The 18,804-nt window shown below is 49.6% G+C and overlaps 2 protein-coding genes and 1 long non-coding RNA gene across 4 annotated transcripts in view; 1 reads left to right on the top strand and 2 right to left on the bottom strand.

Annotated features, from left to right (window-relative positions):
- Nucleotides 1-2,249: 2,249 nt before the first annotated feature.
- On the bottom strand, nucleotides 2,250-10,760 carry LOC117088143 (interferon-induced transmembrane protein 3-like). Of its 2 annotated transcripts, XM_033219194.1 has the most exons (2): nucleotides 10,706-10,760; nucleotides 2,250-3,687 (listed from the first exon to the last, which is right to left on the bottom strand). In XM_033219194.1, exon 2 carries the CDS (start codon nucleotides 2,760-2,762, stop codon nucleotides 2,280-2,282), a length of 483 nt encoding a protein of 160 aa, XP_033075085.1. In that variant the 5' UTR covers nucleotides 2,763-3,687; nucleotides 10,706-10,760; the 3' UTR covers nucleotides 2,250-2,279. The 2 variants fall into 2 exon arrangements, with proteins under 2 accessions (XP_033075085.1, XP_033075084.1); XM_033219193.1 differs by lacking the exon at nucleotides 10,706-10,760 and having other exon boundaries at nucleotides 2,250-6,237.
- An 828-nt stretch (nucleotides 10,761-11,588) lies between these two features.
- Nucleotides 11,589-13,047, top strand: LOC117088142. Its single transcript, XR_004439013.1, has 2 exons — nucleotides 11,589-12,102; nucleotides 12,502-13,047. It is a non-coding gene; the product is annotated as an uncharacterized LOC117088142 (long non-coding RNA).
- A 917-nt stretch (nucleotides 13,048-13,964) lies between these two features.
- CRISPLD2 (cysteine rich secretory protein LCCL domain containing 2) overlaps nucleotides 13,965-18,804 on the bottom strand; it is an 89,944-nt gene continuing 85,104 nt past the window's right edge. Inside the window, exon 15 of the mRNA XM_033219191.1 lies at nucleotides 13,965-16,859. Coding sequence (XP_033075082.1) covers nucleotides 16,805-16,859 — 55 coding nt within the window. The 3' untranslated portion in view covers nucleotides 13,965-16,804. The remainder of the gene's footprint in view (nucleotides 16,860-18,804) is intronic.

Genomic DNA, 18,804 nt, shown 5'->3' with positions numbered 1-18,804 from the left:
ACTTGGGTGTCCTGGGGTATGTCGGTATCTGTCATCCATCATCCGTCTATAGGTAAGTAGTCAGGCTGCAGCTACGGACAACCACATGTAGATATAAAATATTCTCCGTTGCATATAGATCCTATGTCCTATAAAATGAGAGCGTGCCATCTGTGTCAGCGTTTTTCGAAGGATGGCCTGAGGAACTCCTGCGTCACAGTTGCCTGGGGCTTCGTAAAACTAAAGACTCCCAGGCCAGCTTTCAGACCTGTGGGATTAGACTGTGGGTGGGGCCCAGGAATGGGCACTCTAGACACGTTTTCTGGGTGTTTCTGATGCCCCTCGTGGTTCCCTGATATGGTGAGGATGGCTTAGGAGCAGGTGGGGGGAGTTTGTCAACCAGAAGGGACCAGGAATGTGTCTGAGCAGAAAGGCAGGGGGGACAGGGTGGCCTGTTCAGGGTAAGGGGGAGATTGCTGGCGCACCTCCCTCTGGGGCTGATGGACAGCTGGTGTGTGCTGGGGCCCCAGATATTTGGGGTCATGGGGACCCTGCCCCATCCTTGCCTGCACTGGGGCCCCCACCGCCCTCTGGGCCCAGCTGCTGTTGGAGAGGGGCCAGGAGTACACACAGACTGTTGTCAGCCCGTCTCACACTCGGCGTGCCTGGCCTTCCTGACGTTTAGACAGCTGCTTTGTGTCTGACTGCTCTGGGAATTCCAGGACCCGGGAAGTGGCCGGAGCTGACATCCCGGGAGCAGCTGGTGGAGTGGGCCGTGTGGCCATCTGGAAGTTTCCGGGCCTCAGGGAACACTTATATAACTGGTTTAGAGGGGAGGTTTGGACCATGGATTCGCTGAGGGGCCAAGAACAAACTGAGCCTTTCCTAGGGCGGGCAGGTCCTCTCCCGCCAACAGGAACAGGCATCTTATCTTATCCACTCCCCAACGCCCCTCTCAGCCCCAGAGGATCCCTGCTGTCAAAGCCAGAAGAGCAGGCAATGGGACTGAAGCTCTCCAAGGGCAAGGACTTGTGTGTTTTGCCTTGTCACCCTCTGTGCTTAGCACAGCACTTGGCCCGTGGTGAGTGCTGAGTGAGGGTTGGATGAACATATGCGCTCATGTGCGTGATGGAGTTTCCTCCAGGGAGGAAGGATTGGCCCGGAGCAGTGGCTCACAAAGCAGGATTCCCGGGCCAGCCCAATCAGCATCCCCTGGGAGCTTGTTAGAATGCAGGTTGTCAGGCCCCGCCCCAGAACTCCTGAATCAGATGCTCTGGGGCTGGGGCTGGGGCTGGGGCTGGGCCTGGCGATCTGTATTTTGTCGAGCCCATTAAGGGATTTAGATCCAGGCCGGCGCAGGAGAACCCCTGGTGTAGAGCAGCAAGAGGCAGATTCCAATACCACGTGACCCCCAATGAAACCCAACAACTACCACTCATGGCACTATCACTACTACTGCCCCCACTACTAAGGCTACCATCACTACTGCCATTGCTATCACTGCGCTACTGTTATCACTGCGACTACTTCTACTAGTACTGTTGGTTTACTTGAGGCAGAAGAGCTGGGTCCTCCACGTGTGGGAACTCAGCTTAGACTGTAGCTGAGTCCCCGAAGGTGCACCACAGACGCTTAGATGTTTCCAGGGACTTGTGGGCAGCTGCAGGAGAACCACCGGTTTGGATGAAAGGGCACACGGGGCCTCTGAAGTGACACAGATTTGGATTCAAGTCCTGGTCCTGCCTCTTTATTTATTTATTTTTGAGACTAGGTTTCATTCTGTCACCCAGGCTGGAGTGCAGTGGTGCGATCTTGGCTCACTGCAGCCTCGATTTCCTGGGCTCAAGTGATCCTCCCAACTCAGCCTCCCAAGTGGCTGGGACCACAGGTGCACATCACCACGCCTGGCTAATTTTTGTATTCTTTGGAGAGACGGGGTTTTGCCATGTTGCCCAGGCTGGTCTCCAACTCCTGAACTCAAGTGATGCTCTGGCCTTGGCCTTCCAAAGTGCTGGGATTACAAGAATGAGCCACTGTGCCTGGTGGCCCTGTCTTTTAGTAGTGGGGAGACCTTGGGCAAATCACATCAAAGCCCTGTGCCTCAGTTTCTTTATCTATGAACTGAGGGTGGTAACATACTGCCTTCCTCACAGGTGTCTTGGAGATTAAATGCGTTTGTCTCTGAACGTGCTTACAGGGGTGTTTGGGATGCAGAGGACACTAAATGATAGCTGCTGCCATTGCTAGTGTCAGTATTACGATGACCATTATTTAGTTATTTTTCCAGGAACACGTGGGCTTTATTGAATGCCACTGTAGAAAAGCATGTGAGGGTAAAGGGCTGATACAGGACTTGGCTCTGGGGGCAGGGGAAGGAATGGAAGGTGGAGCACGTGGGAGACAGGGCGTGGGCAGAGCTTCTGACCTGGATGGTGCCTCCTGATCTTTCGATAGACTTGGAAGATCAATACTGGGATGACGATGAGCAGAATGGTCATGAGGATGCTCACCATCAGGGCCCCAATGTCCAGGCACTTGGCGGTGGAGGCACAGGCCAGGGCCCTGGTCAGGTCGCCAACCATCTTCCTGTCCCTAGACTTCACGGAGGAGGCCAATGCTATGAAGCCCAGGCAGCAGGAGTTCATGAAGAGGGTGTTAAATAGGGACCAGATGACATGGTTGGACACAGAGGTCTCGCAGCGGATGAAGATCACGGTGGACATCAGGGGAGCAGGGTTGTGGGACGCCCCCAGCACAGCCACCTCTTGCTCCTTCTTGAGCATCTCATAGTTAGTGGAGCGGCTGGTGTTGGTGGGAGTGAAGAAGGTCTGGACAGCGGCTCATGGTGTCCAGTGAAGACCAGCTGTGCTCAGGTTGTTGGGGTGGTTCTCCTCTGCTCACCATTATTATCACCACTGCTGTTCCTACTATTATTACCAGTTCCATTATTACTGTTACTAATACTATTATTAATATTACTATTATTACTAGGATTATTACCACTAATAGCAGTATTACCACTACAACCACCACTTACTGCTGTTACTGTTACTGCTGCTATCATTATTACTACTGTTACTATTATTACTGCTGTTACTACTACTTCTACTATTACTATTTGTTTAGTCGAGGCCGAAGAGCTTGACCCTCCATGCATGCACAGCCGCCTCCCATGCCTAATGACTTAGCTCTGGGCTCTGGGAGCAAGAACCCAACTAATGCCCTACACTTGGTGGCTGAGTCTCAGCCTGGTTCAGTTGGAGGACTCAGAGGCATGGGCGGTGCCCTAGAAAGTCGCAGCTGGCAGCTGGCCGTGCAGAGGCAGAGCTTTTGCTGCTCCCTGCCTCCCCACCCCCACGCCACCCCCCTCCCCCGCCGCTTGGGGAGCAGCTCGGTTTATCTCCCCTGGAATGCATCTGTGTTCTTCCTGATGGCTCCTGGGTGTCAGGGAAGCCCCACACCGTTTCCAGCTTCTCATGCTCCCAGCTTAAAAGGACCCCAGCCAACCATTCTTCCCAAGCAAGCAGACGGGATTTATGGTGGCGGTTTCTTCAAAGTGGTTCTTCTCTACCCAAGTCCAGAAGTGAAACAAAACAGAACACCCTTTTACCCTTTCAAAGCCAGGGAAGGGAGCTCCTCTTATTTTTTAAAAGGCCCAAAAGTTGCAAACAAATGTCAACTTCATCCTGTGGTTTGACTTAAATGTTTCTTTGGGAGAAAGAGAGAAAATATAATATTGAACTTAAAAAAAAAAAACTTACAATGAACTGTTATAATTCAGAACATGATGCACAAACCCAGATTTAATAAATGGAACAACAAAACAAAACAAAATAATACAACAACAACAAAAAAAGCTTCTTCTGAGAGGCTCCTCGTGTGAGGCTGTGCCTGTCTGGCAAATCATCTTGGAAATGGGTGAGGTTTAACCAAGGGTCACTGAGTCCCAGCACTGGGATTGTCTGCTCCCTGCTCTGAAAAAATGGAAAAGCTCCCTCTATAAAAGGCATGGATTTCTCCAGAGTTGGTCAAATATACGATGCTTGTTTCAAGTGCGATTTTCCCTAATCGTGGTATTTTATGTGATCATTAATGAAAATTTGAGAAATGGAGAAAAGCAGAAAGAAAACAATCCCCTGTTCAGAGAGAACCTCGTTAATCTGTAGTAAATTCCTTTCCGTCTTTTTTCTGTACATTTTAAAACAAAGATGCTGTCACATTGTAGATTATACTGTGTATTTTTTTAAAAATTTACTATGGCCACGATGTTTCTTTCTACCTTCTTCTTCAACCCAAAGGTACCTGCATTGATTGACAACGCCACCGGTCCAGCTTCGTGAAGCCAGGTAACCGGGAGGTGTCTGACCCTGCTTCTCCCGCTCCCCGAAGCCTATGTACTCCCAAGCCAGTGTCTTTGCCTCAGCCCAGCTTCTCTCCATCCCAGTGGCCACCATCCCAGTCTGAGCTGCTGAAATCTCTCACCTGGGCTGGGAAACAGCCTCCACCTGGTCTCCTTGCCTCCACGCTGGACCTGTCTACCCCTTTTCCATGCTGCCATCAGAAGGAGCCTTGGAGATGCAAATCTCATCCCAGCACCCTTGATGAACACTTCCATGACTGTGGCCATTGCTCCTAAGATAAAGACCAGATTCCTCCTCCAGGAAGCTTCCCTGTCTTTACACACAAAGTCCCCCGCTTCAACGCCACATGCCACTGACTACCGCTACTATTTGTGGGACTGTTGTTTTCCCCTCCCCTGATCTGGGAACAGCTCTCTCTCTGGTGCTCAATCCTGAGCAGTCACTTGAGAACCTCCTTTGTTGATAGAATGAATGAGAAAGCTCTCATTGCACATCCGCAAGCATGATGTTAGGGTGGCATCGTGACTCGCAGGATGCATCTCTGAACACCCACCGCATTCTGGCATCTGCCACCCTAAGTGCCGAGGACGGCACCGTCACCCTCATTTTGTTATCGGAGAAATAGAGCTGGCTCTTAGTCTAAAGAGAGATACTGGGGAAACAGCTGAGCAGAAAGTAGGACTAGAGACACAAGTCCCCGAAAATCCCTTCAGGCCTTGCTTCCTGAGCTGGGAGGGGAACTGCAGTTGCCAAAGGCAGCCTTGGCCCCGGTGTTCTGCTGCTGCATGACTCCCAGCCTGCAGCGAGGCCCACACCCTCCCACTCTTACGACTGTCGAATTGTCTCTTGTCACCACTGACTGGTGAGCGAGCCACCGGGGCAGTTTTGAAAGACAGCTGGCGAGGTAAGCTGAGGCCACACAGGCAGCCCGGAGACACTGGCAGCATCGAAACTCCCTTGCCTTGGCTACACTTTGGGGTTAGGTCCCCAAGTCCCTGGGGACAGTGCAGAAATTCCACATGATGGGGCCACTGGGGGGTCAAACAGGAGCGCCTGTGGCCACTCCAAGCTGGGACCCATCTCTGCCGACACCTCAGGGTGTCCCTGCTGTATTCAGTGTCCTTTTGTTTAAAAAAAAATAATTTTCCTCTTAGTACATGGCAGGTGGTGGGGTTTGTTGCTCTTGAATTGGCAAAGCAGCTAGAGGAAAAACCAACCCACGCAGTCTGGAAGGGAAGGAGCCGTCGAAGGCTGAGACTTGGCTTCTCCCTCCTTAGCATCTGGGCGGCAGGCAGGGAGTGAAGTGTGTCGTCTGTGAAGTGGTCGTCACTTTGATCCACATCGCTGCCCTTATGATAAAGTTTGCTGAGCACAGAGCCAGTGATATGGGGACGATTAGTATCTGCATTGAATTGAATTGATTGTCATATTCTCGAGACAGGGTCTTGCTCTGTAACCCAGGCTAGCGTGCCGTGGCGGGATCATAGCTCACCGCAGCCTCCACCTCTCGGGCTCAAACCATCTTCCTGCCTCAGCCTTCTGAGCAGCTAGGGCGACAGGTGTGCCCCATGCCCGACTGATGCTTTTGTATCTTTCTTGATGTGATGTTCTTCATGACTGTGCTGCTGGTTTTGACCCAGGAGTCTGGGACCCGAGAGCTATCCTGAGACAGCTTTGGAGGATTGAGTGCGTTATGCAATTGAAGGCCCCAGGAACCGGCTGGCTCAGGCTCAAATCCCAGTTCTGTTCCCTCCAGTCTGTGTGAACTTGCGTGAGTCACTTACCCTCTCTGTGCCTCAGTTTCTTCATCTGTAAAATAGGGATAAAAATGACACCTACCTCATGGGGTTGCTATGAGGATTAAGAAATTAATATTAGGCCAGGCACAGTGGTTCACACCTGTAATCCTAGCACTTTGGGACGCCAAGGTGGGTGGATCACCTGAGGTCAGGATTTTGAGATTAGCCTGATCAACATGGTGAAACCTTGTCTCTACTAAAAATTAGCCGGGCGTATTGGTGGGCTCCTGTAATTCAAGCTACTCGGGAGACTGAGGCAGGAGAATCGCTTGATCCTAGGAGATGGAGATTGCAGTGAGTTGAGATCACTGCCATTGCACTCCAGCCTGGGCGACAAGAGTAAAACTCCATCTCAAAACAAACAAACAAACAAACAAATTGATATTTATAGAGGTGAAGGCAGTGCCTGGCACAGGTAAGATGGAGCACTTTGGAAATAGAGTAGCTGTCTGGTTTCGATCACACCATCTTCAAGATGCAGCTTGCATTACTCTCTTTCTGGGCCCAGGGACACAGTGGCTCAGTCACTAGAAATGTATTCATGTTTTACCCCTTCCTTTCCCTTGGGCTCCCCCTTTACACATGCGCGCACACACACACACATACACACATGCACACATGCACACATGGAGGAGACACAGAGCCCCTTTTCTCCATCAGTTTCTTGAGCCCAGCCCACCAGGCAAGGTGATGGGCGAGGAGGGAGGAGGTTGAAACTCTCAAGGGAGCTCCTGGTTCTCCATGCTGTTTGTCAACTCACTCAGGAGAAATCCGCCCCATTTACTTTCTGCTTCCTTTTAGCCCTTCATTGAACAGGAAAACGTCGAAAGGCCCAGGCAAAAAGTCAGGAAGGGGAGTCACAGAAACAAAGTCTCTTCTCCCCAGGGCTGAGCAGGTGGAAGCAGAGGCACCTGTCTTTCCTACCCAGGAAGTCACACTTTGCGGCCTCTCCTCCCCCATGGGGCAGCGGTTTACAGCCATACACATCCCGACCTGCAGCCTGGAGCTGCTGAAATCAGAAAACGAGACCCGTGTCCGCACTTGCTCCTCTAGGGTTGGTCATGCCACCAGCTGTATGTTCATTCATTCGCTCATTCGTTCTTCAAAGTGGCACTGGATATAGGCACTGTAGAGGGCATCCTTGACATAAGTAACTCCGTCCTGGAGAAAGACTCCATCCTACATTTCAAAAGGCATCATGGTAACAGGGACCAGATGTTTTGCCTAATCCGCAAAGACTGCGCCTATTCAGATGAGGACTCCGGGCACACTCTCTTCCTCTCTCAGTCCCTGCTAAAAGACTCTGTGGCCATAAAGGGAGCAGGACTCCCCCAGCTTGAACCGGCTGTCTTAACAGACACTGTCTTGCTGTCACGGTGGTAAGTGCCTGGCGTCTGCCGCCGAAGGCCCTGCCCACCTAAAAGACTCTTCCTCGGAAGGTGCTGAGGGACCACCCAGACCCGGACAGGCCGGGACGTCCTTCTTATCCACATCACTCTCCCTGGACTGGCTCATTAACCCTTTCTCCTATCCTCTCCTCTTTTGTTTTTTTTTTCCTTTCTGAGATGGAGTCTCACTCTGTCACCCAGGCTGGAGTACAGGGTGTGATCTCAGCTCATTGCAACCTCCGCCTCCCGGGTTCAAGCGATTCTGCTGCCTCAGCCTACCAAGGCATAATTGGATCAGGGTGCATAGAGCCTCCCTGGTCTGCAGGGAGCTATCAGATTATGGTGCCATTTGTTCAGGATAGCACTAGCTACAAGGTGTCATTGCTGTGTTCTCTGTGGCGGCATCTGCTGAGAGGGCCAGGTCTCCCACCCATGCCCTTTCCCTGTGGGGAGATCCCCTTCAGGATCTCTTGGCTCTCTCTTTTGGGGGCATGGGAGCCTCTGCCAGCCCTCCCACACCAATCCAGGGCATTGCTGCCTTACTGGGCGGCTTGAGGCTTGCTGCCCTGGATTCCCTCCCAGAGCCCTGTCGCGAGAGAGAGATTCAGCTTGCAGAGTGGAGGGTGGGGAATACTGCGGGTTCTGAGTGGAAATGTGGAACAGGCCCCTTCTCCTCTTTGGTTTTCCAGAACTGACCTGGCACTTTCTCCCTTTTCCCAGCTGGATTTGTCTCTGTGAGAGGTGGGAGCAGGTGACTCTTTCCAGAACCCCGAGTTCATTTAAGTGGAAAAGGGATTTGTTAAAAGCATCTTGAAGGTCCCACAGAATCTCAGGGAGAGCTGGAGGACCAAGCAGGGTAGCTCTGCAGCCGGGAGTGGCTCCCAGGTCCTGCCACGGAGCTGTCTGAGGGCACCCGCCTGCTTGGTGGCAGCGCTATGGCTCCATGCAGCCCCCTAGGGTGGGAGCCCGGGCTCTCCTGTTAGACCCACACTGGGGGTGCCATATTAACAGCAGGCCAGTTCAACAGGAACTGCAGATAAGCAATAAGTACGTTTTGGGGCTAAGCGTGTCCCATACCATCTTTTATTATTATTTTATTTTGCCTAAATTTGGCATTCCCACATGCTGCCCCTGAAGCCCCCACCGCTCCCCTGAGAGCTTTCTGGACCCCACCCCTTGCATGTGCACAAGCTGCAAGGGAGTCTGGGAAAGTGAGCGTCAGATACTTGAAGTTTCTACAGGGGGAGGGGGCCCTGCCTCGTAGGTCTGGGGAGCCCCTCAGACCATTGCCAGCATCTGGGTTTAGGCTTTTGCTCTCCATCATCAGGTCGGTATGGGGTGAGGAACCAGACTCTCCCCAAATCTGTTATTTTTGAGATACAAGCATCTCTTCCCTCAACCTGTTTTCTCTGCCAGTTTTTTTTTTTTTTTTTTTTTTCCTATTTAGACACCATTCTCCACCAGAAGGAACCAGGGCTCCTTGGAGAAATGGCTGATTCCAGGGCTGGGCAGGGGAAGTACAAGATGAGCCAGGAACATCTTGTTGTGCCAGAAAGTCAGGAAGTCCTCGAATTGACAGGCCGCGCTGGGAGGACATGGAGCCAGCTGGACGGAGCTCCCCTCTCCAAATCTGGGACAGTTTGAGCATCCAAATAAAACTGATAGGAAAGCATTTTAATCCACTGCATAAAATAAGAATTTCTGAGTCCATGCCAATGTATATGTGTGTATATTATAGATCAATGATATAATTATATCATATCTACATCTATATATCATATATACATAATATATATTTAGATAGAGATTGTATATCTATATCTACCAATTATATAACATACCCATATATCAGTATACACACACGTGCATGTGTGCATGCAACTAAATAAATAAACAGAGGAAAAGGGAAATCTGTTCCTTACAGTACAATGCCAACTAATAAATGCAGAAAGAGTAGTGGAGTTAGAAAGTTCACCTCTGGCAACCATCATGAAATAGTTGTCTCAAGAAAGAATCATCAACAGAGGCAAAAACTAGTGGGCAAAGGTTTTATGGGGAATAGGCTATTTACATAGTCTCAATATATCTCTCCAGAAGATAATTACTTAGTGTAAAAAAAAACAGAAGCCAAGCACGGTGGCCCACACCTGTAACCCCAGCACTGTGGGAGGCTGAGGCAGGTGGAATGCTTGAGCCCAGGAGTTTAAGACCAGACTGGACAACATGGCAAAACCCCATCTCTACCAAAAATACAAAAACAGCCAGGCACGGTGGCACACACCTGTGGTCCCAGCTACTTAGGAGGCTGAGGTGGGAGGATCACCTGAGCCAGGGGAAGTGGAGGCTGCATTGAGCCATGTTCATGCCATAGCACCCCAGCCCGGGCAACAGAGTCAGATCCTGTCTCTAAATAGATAGGAAATTCACAGTGTAGAGATCTGCTAGTGCCTCAGCCAAGCCATCAGAGTCAGCAGCTGCAGGAACAGGACAGACAGACACAGCTTCTGATATCAGCCATGGAGAAGGACACAGTGTCTCCCTTAGGGTATCTGCTAAAAGTGTAAACCCTGAGCCTCATGGCAAAGAAACACCAGACAAACTCAGGTTCAGGGACATTCTTCGAAATATTGGCCAGTGATCTTTAACTAAAAAAGTCAGCATCGTAAAAGGCAAAGATAGGCTGGGGCCGGTGGCTCACACTTGTAATCCCAGCACTTTAGGAGGCTGAGGCAGGCCGATCACCTGAGGTCAGGAGTTCAAGACCAGCCTGACTGATATGGCAAAACTCCAGCTCTACTAAAATTATAAAAATTAGCTGGGCATGGTGGCACACGCCTGTAATCCCAGCTACACAGGAGGCTGAGGCTGGAGAATCACTTGAACCTGGGAGGCAGAGGTTGCAGTGAGCCAAGATCATGCTACTGTACAAAAAAACAAAACAAAAAACCACAAAGATAAACTAAGGAGCAATTCCCGATGCAAGGATACTAAAAAGATATGAAGGCTTCCCGGTGTGGTGGCTCACACCTGTAATGCCAGGGCTTAGGGGGGCCGAGGTGGAAGGATCAGTGGAGCTCAGGAGTTGAGATCAGTCTGGGCAACATGGCAAAACCCCATCTCTATAAAAAAATTAAACGAAAACCAAAACCAATAATTAGTCGGGCATGTTGACACATACCTGTGATCCCAGCTACTCCAGAGGCTGAGGCGGGAGGATCTCTTGAGCTTAGGAGATTGAGGCTGCAGTGAACCCTGATTGTGCCACTGCACTCCAGCCTGGATGACAGCAGATGAAGACCCTGTTTCAAAAAAAAAAAAAAAAAAAGAAAAGAAAACTGAATATACCTCACGACCTGAGATTTTCTTTTGCCATAAAGGACGTTACTGAGACAACTGGTAAAATCTGAACAAAGTCTATAGATTAGATGATATATTGCACTAATGTTAATTTCCTGATTTAGAGAATTATATCATGGCTATGTAAGAGAAGGTCCTCATTCTTAGGCAATATACACTCAAAGTATTGAGATAAAAGGAGTGTGATGCCTGCAATTCTCTCAAATAATTTAGAGATGAGATACAGAAAGAAAATGACCAGTGCAATCCAATGCTAGTGTCTGGGACTCTGAATGAAATGTATATGGGAATTCTTTGTATTCTTCTTGCAACTTTTCTGCCAGTCTGAAATTGTATCAAAATAAAAAAATTAAAAAACAAACAGGCGGGGTGTGGTGACTTGTGCCTGTAATCCCAGCACTTTGAGGAGCTGAGATGGGAGGATCGTTTGAGCCCAGAAGTTCGAGACCAGCCTGGGCAACATGGCCAAACCCCGTCTCTACAAAAAATACAAAAATCAGCTGCGCGTGGTGGCGTGCACCTGTAGTCCCATCTACTTGGGAGGCTGAGGTGGGAGAATTGCTTGAGTCTGGGAGGCAGAGGTTACAGCGAGCCTAGATTGCACCATTGCACTCCAGCCTGAGTGACAGAGAGAGACTCTGTCTCAAAACAAACAAACAAGAAGTCAGTTTAGAAACTCAAAAGCTGACATTGACCCCTTTGTTCCTGCTATTGGGCTGTGGCCTCCCTTCCCTGGGGTAGAAGCCAGGAAAGCAGTGGCTAAAGCAGTGAAGGCTTGGGAGACAGTTTTAGAGGAGAAAACAGTGCAGGGAATGCCAAATGCATTGGTCAAAATAATGATATTAGGAGCAGTAACCATCTGTATGTCACAGGATGTATGCCACCCATTGAGGATGCTGTGGACAGAGCTGGAAGCGTTTCACAAACATCAGCCCTTATTATCCAATCTTGGTGATTTTTGCAATTGACCTGCACAATCTTAACTTACTCAACATTTTAAAAGCCTGGTATTTATTAAAGAGGAAAGCTATCCCCACCATGCACGGAAAAGGACCGCACTAGAGCCTGAGAGGCAGGCAGGCGCCTTCACCGGGGAGAGGAAAGGCCAGCCCTGTGCTCCCAAATTGTTGTGGGGCTTCAGTGAATTGGGGCACTCGGGGAGATGTGACTGTGCCTGGGTGAAAAGGGGCTGCCTTTGGGCTGATGCCTGGGAAGAAGGTGACTGTTATGGACTAAATTTCCCACCTTGAACAAACACATAGGGTTTTGTTTTGTTTTGTTTTGTTTTGTTTTGTTTTTGAGATAAAGTCTCACTGTATTGCCCAGGATGGAGTGCAGTGGTGCAATCTCGGCTTACCACAATCTCCACCTCCTGGGTTCAAGCCATTCTCCTGCCTCAGTCTCCCAAGTAGCTGGGATTACAGGCGCCCAACACCACGCCTGACTAATTTTTGTATTTCTAGTAGAGACAGGGTTTCACCATATTGGCCAGGTTGGTCTCGAACGCCTGACCTCAAGGAATTCACCCACCTCGGCCTCCCAAAGTGCTGAGATTACAGACATGAGCCACTGTGCCCGGCCTGTAGGGCTTTGAAATGATTCCAGACACTTCCAGAGGTTGCTACGCGAGTGACGCATTTTGCTGCGCTAAGAACTTGATGCGCCCCTTCTTCCCTGGAGAATGTGGCCTCACCCCTTATCGGACCCCATCTGCGAGCTCCTGACCCTCACGACTGGACTTCCAAACACACGCAGACCTGCGAGTGGACGGACCCCCTTGGGAGCTCTGGCTGTGGCCAGCTGCACCCTTGGCCTCTTCTCCCAAGGCTGGGAGCTCCAGCTGTGACAGGTCACCCTGCCAGCCTTGGAGCTACTCTCAGAAGCCTCTGGCCAATGCTGGCACTGCCTTCTAGGGACCAGGGACCTTACAGTGCTCCTGAGAACAGCTGGTAGAAGGTGCACCTCAAACTGAGGCCTGCTGCCATTCTAAGTGAGCAAGTAGGCCTTGATCATTCTGGAGCTCACTCACTGCGGGGTTAATGGGCTTCGTCTGTCGAGTGTATTCTCTGTGAGGCTGGGTCTCATTCTCTCCCTGTTTAAGCACTGGGAACCTAAGGGAAAAAAATCTCTGTGTAGCAATAAACTGTGTGATTTGTGAAATCGTACTTTGATCATTTCCTTATTGTAACCACACAAAACAAACCCTACCCCCCAATGTATTTCATGCATGTGTGTGTGTGAGTCTCGCTCTGTCACCCAGGCTGGAGTGCAGTGGCACAATCTCAGCTCACTGCAACCTCTGCCTCCCGGGCTCAAGCAATTCTCCTGCCTCAGCCTCCTGAGTAGCTGGGACTACATGAGTGTGCCACCATGCCCAGCTAATTTTTGTATTTTTTTGTAGAGATAAGGTTTCCCCATGTTGCCTGGACTGCTCTTGAACTCTTGGACTCAAGTGATCCTCCTGCCTCAGCCTCCCAAAGTGCTGGTATTACAGGCATGAGCCAGCCTGTGTATTTCAAGGTAGGGCCTTTAAGGAGGTAATTCAGGTTAAATGGGTCCTAAGGGTGGGGCCCAGACCCAGTATGACCAGTGTCCTTATAAGAGAGAGACACCAGGAGTGTACATGCCCAGAGGAAAGGCCATGTGAGGATATGGCCAGGAGGCAGCCACCTGCAAACCAAAGAGAGGCCGCAGAGGAAACCAGTGCTGTTGTCACCCTGATCTTGGACTTCCAGCCTCCAGCACTGTGAGGAAGAGATCTCTGTGGGTTAAGTCACCCAGTCTATGGTATTTTGTTAGGGCAGCCCGAGCTTAGACAATGACAGAATGGCCTTGAGCCTGCCACCACTCAGAATGTGATCTGGGGACTGGCAGCATTCATGTCACCAGGATCTTGTGAGAAATTGACAGTCCCTGGCCCCATCCCAGCCTTGCTGAGCCTGAATGTGCATTTTGGCAAGTTCCTCCCTCCTTCCTGTGGATGGGGTGGAGGTCTCCACCAGGCCCTGGCTGTCGGCATCTCCGCGTATATGAGACATCCTAGGAGAAGCAGCCAACACAAAACAGGCCAGAGACTGAAAGATGGTTTTCAATGTTTTATTTCACAAATTGTTCAGATTTGTTCATAAAAGATATGTTACAGGAACATTTTAGAAATCAAACCAGTTTTACTGAAACAATTGCAACAACGTGGCCCCTGTTCATGCAAAGCACAAAAAACATTTACAATAAAACTTTGTACACAGGAAGTAGCAAAATACATCATTTTTCATAGAAAAAAGCACACACATAAACTGCGGGCCGAGTGAGCCTACAGACAATATGAGAAACCAGCACACGCTTTGGAATACGGTAGGGCAAAACTCCTAAGGAAGCCGAAAATGTTCATTCTGGGGCAGGAGAGCCAGGAACGCCATTGGCTTGGTGCAAGATCTTTTTAAACACAGGGTAAGTGCTGATAGCATGAGGGGCTGTAGTCCACACACAGGAGAGGTGGTGCTAGGGACAGGGCTTGTAATTTATAGTCTTGTTTCCATTTTCTGAAGACAAATATTCCAGTTTCAAAATGTTTGTGGGGATGATAAAGACAGCCAGGTCCATGGCCGGGCGCAGTGGCTCATGCCTGTAATCCCAGCACTTTGGGAGGCCGAGGTGGGTGGATCACCTGAGGTAAGGGGTTCGAGACCAGCCTGGCCAACAAAATGAAAGCCCATCTTTATTAAAATACAAAAAGTAGCCGGGCATGGTGGCTCACGTCTGTAGTCCCAGCTACTTGGGAGGCTGAGGCACGACAATCGCTTGAACCCGGGAGGCGGCAGTTGCAGTGAGTGGAGATCATGCCACTGCACTCTAGCCTGGACAACAGAGTGAAACTTGTTCTCAAAGGGGGGAAAAAAAAAGACAGCCAGGTCCTGCTCTGGGCGAGGACTTTCTATCCTGCTAGGAAGGCCCAGTGAAGGAGGCGTTAGGGAACCTGGGGACTTTATTTTTAAATGATGGGGTCAACTCACACTGGAAGTTTCAAGTCTCCCTTGGGTGGGATGCTTTGGAAGTGAGACCACTGAGATTGTCCTGGACTCTTCACTAATTTGGCAAAACCACACAAGGTGATCTAATTTATCTTGCAGACACAGCCACAGCCACAAAAGTCCAGCAGCAGAGCACTCAGCACCCAGAAGTTTCCCAGATGTTTGGTGGTAACTGGACTCATGACCTGACAGGCTGACCAAATTCTTCCTCTCCGACATTTGGGGCTGAAGAGTCAGTTACCTATGAATTACGACTAGCTTACAATGCACAAAGCACAGATAGAATCCTGCACATTTTAGCTCAGTCAGGCTCAGAGTTGAACTGCTTTTTGCCAACTCCTTAAAGGGGTGGGTTTTTGTTTTGTTTTAAACCTATTTACCTTCAGATTGTGCATTTATTAGAAAGGCAATCAAAGAAAGGAGGCATCACCTAGGTGCCCAGGTAGAGTTTCTTGTCCAGTCTACAGTAGCTTAGTTTTTTGCTTTCTGCTAGTTCTTTCGCCTAAGAAATATTTTGAATCAAATCTGAAACTAGCATTCGCCAAAGTGATCTATTGGCTGGCCTGGTGGTAGAGAGTGGAATTTTTACCTTCTGCAAAAAAATGCTATTTACAAAAGGGTATTTCATTTCACTGTGGGCTTTTGGTCTGGGCTCATGAAGCACTTTTATACAGTGATGGCAGCCAGGATGTACTACACTCCTCAGCACCTCGGGAACGTTTGGCAAGAGTTGTTTCACAAAAACAGGAAAAGAGATCCTTCTAGTGTATTCTCATCTCTCGCTGTCATGAGGCCATAGGATGGTTTCATAACCACAAACTGAGCTGCTAACCTCAGGGAGGAATGTACCAAAGACTCCATTCCTCCCACGGCTGAAAAAATAGGTCATTGGGTGCATGGGGAATCTGCACATTTAACCGTCATTTTTAAAAGGAGCAAAGAGCAGCCCTTCTTTGGTTGTTCCCAGACTTATGAGACCAGGAGTTAAGAAGTGGGCTTCAAACAGGATCGCTTGCAAAGAAAAGTCCTGGGTGTGAACCAGGACACGTAAACCAGTCTGAGGCAGGGTGGGAGCCACAACGGGTAGGGAGTAAAGAAAGGGTCCTAATCCTTAGTCCTCAATGGGACCAAAGGTCACGGCAGAAAACAGGTGGGCCACAAAGACGAACGACCTGACAAAGACAAGATACATCTCTGAAGTGACTGCTGAACTCTACATAAACCAGCACTGCTGTGTATAGAGCCGGCCTGAATGCGGCCACTGAAGGGGGCCTGTGGCAGGCCACCAGCAAGGACACGTGCCAGGGCAGAGCCAGGGTCTCTCATACCCCCAGCCCTCTTATTCTAGCCCATCTGTCTGTCTGACCAGCAAACATTAAAACGATTTTTCTCTGTTGGTAGGGACGGACTGTGGTTTTTATTTTTAAATAACTACTCGTTCCTGAACCTCACCGGCAGTTGCTCGAAAGGCCGCTTCCGACACTGGGAATGCTTCACAATTGCAAGCTCCAGATGGTTTGTTCTCTTGGCAGGGGGGTTGAAATCAACTTCCTCCACCAACAGAAGAACATACAGCAAGGAACATTTTGGGCAACTGTCCCCTTTAAGAGACAGGTCAGATCTCTAAAGGAGAGAGGGCGCCCAGATGGAGACCCCGGGGCCCCGGCAACACTGGGCACCAGGGGTCCGGCTGAGCACCCTGGGATTCTGTTGCTTCCATGAGGGGATGAGATGTCACCTCACCCAAAGGCCACAAAGTGATGGACACTGAACATCAGTCAAAGGACGTTTCCTGACTCTCCATATACCCCTCCCCACAATGACAAAATAAAAATTACAGCAAAACCCCGAAGCCCTCTTGAAGACGCCCCTTCTCCCCTGGTGCTGGAAATTCACTGCCTGACAGCAAAGATCCGGAAGGCCTTTCCATCCCGAGGAGTCCCCAGGCTGAAAAAGAAGAAAGAGGGCCCGTTACTGAGAGATCCGGAGGGCCTCCTGCAGGGACTCGGGCTGGGCAGGGAGACCTGGGTGTCCCCTTCTTGAGCCTGTAGTGGAAGAGCCATGGCCAAGGGATGCTTCCCCACAGCCACCAGAAACAGAGCCTGCTTTGGGTTGAGAACAGCTGGCACGTCCCACTTTCTTTGCACATGAGCATCCGCCTGATTCTAGGTCAGGGCTGCGAAGTTATTTCCTTTGAACTCAGGGATGTGCTGGCCCCAGTCTGTCTGGATTGGACTCACCCTCCGAGAATTCTGCTTGCTTTCACTACCATCTGTCAACCGGAACAGTGGTGTCTTGGGAGAGATTAACGCGCTATCTCAGCACTACTGCGTATGCCAGGTGCTTCACCGCCTTTCACCTTCCTCCGGAGGGAGCTGTTATCCCTCGTTCACAGGGGAGGAAACGGAGACACCAGGAAATAAAGTCATTGACCCAGGGTCCCACGGCTAGTAAAAACTGCCCTCTCACAAGAGGAGTTAAATCCTTCAGCTAATCAAAGACGATTTTTAAAAAAGAGTTTTAGGCCAGGCGTGGTGGCTCACGCCTGGAACCCCAGCACTTTGGGAGGCCGAGGCGGGCGGATCACCTGAGGTCCGGAGTTGAAGACCAGCCTGGCCAACACGGTAAAACCCCATCTCTATGAAAAATACGAAAATTAGCTGGGCATGGTGGTGGGCGCCTATAATCCGAGCTACTCAGGAGGCTGAGGCAGGAGAATCACTTGAACCCGGGAGGCGGAGGTTGCAGTGAGCTGAGATCACACCATTGCACTCCAGTCTGGGGGACAAGAGTGAGACTTTGTCTCAAAAAAAGAAAAAAAAAGAAGGTTTATTGGTCAGGCACAGTGGCTCACACCTGGAATCCCACCACTTTGAGAGGCCGAGGCAGGTGGATCACTTGAGGTCTGGAGTTCGAGACCAGTCTGGCCAACGTGGTGAAACCCTGCCTCTACAAAAAAATTAGCCAGGCATGATGGTGTGCCCCTGTAATCCTAGCTAGTTGGAGGTTGAGGCAGGAGAATCACTTGAACCTGGGAGGTAGAATTTGCAGTGAGCCAAGATTTTGCTACTGCACTCCAGCCTGGGCAAGAGTGTGACTCTGTTTCAAAAAAAAACAAACCAGCTTTATCAAGTGTAACATACCTTGTAAACTTATCCTTTCTAAGTGTACAATTCAATGGTTTTTAGAGACTTTATACGGTTGTGCAATCATCTCCACAATCCAGTGTTAGATAATTTTTAAAAATTGTTTTAGACACAAGGTCTGTCACCCAGGCCAGAGTGCAGTGGCATGATCATGGCTTACTTCGGCCTTGACCTCCTAGGCTCAAGCGATCCTCCCTCCTCAGCCTCCTGAGTAGCATGTCACCACGCCTGATTGATACATTTTATTTTTTGTGCAGATGGAGTCTCACTATTTTGCCCAGGCTGGTCTCAAACTCCTGGGCCCAAGTGATCCTCCTGTCTCAGCCTCCCAAAGTGCTGGGATTATGGGTGTGAGCCACCATGCCAGGCCTAATGGTGTCTTTCAAGGCATAAAAGTTTTAAACTTTGATAGAATTCAACTTATCAATTTGTTTTCATTTATAGATTGTGCTTTTGGCATCATATCTAGTAAACCATTCCAGGTCATGAAGGATTTATACTTGCTTTCTTAGACTTCTGTAATTTTTAGCTCTTATATTTCAGTCTTGGATCCATTTTGAGTTAATTTTTATATATGGTGTGAGGCAAAGGTCCAACATCACAGTTTTACATGTAAATATCTAATTGCCCTTGCATCATTTGTTGAGAAACTATTCTCTGCCCACTGAATGGTCTTGGCACTCTTGTCAAAATTAATTGACTAGAAGTGTGATGGTTTATTTATGGACTTTCAATCGTGTTTTTTT

The sequence above is a fragment of the Trachypithecus francoisi genome, unplaced genomic scaffold, assembly GCF_009764315.1.
Source record: "Trachypithecus francoisi isolate TF-2019V2 unplaced genomic scaffold, Tfra_2.0 Lachesis_group10, whole genome shotgun sequence".
NCBI lineage: Eukaryota > Metazoa > Chordata > Mammalia > Primates > Cercopithecidae > Trachypithecus > Trachypithecus francoisi.
Note: the sequence above shows the minus strand (reverse complement) of the source record. Positions and strands in the feature narration are given on the sequence as shown.

Excerpts from the sequence above, each read along its gene's own strand:
- LOC117088143 (XM_033219194.1), bottom strand. The coding sequence starts at position 2,762 with ATGCTCAAGAAGGAGCAAGAGGTGGCTGTGCTGGGGGCGTCCCACAAC.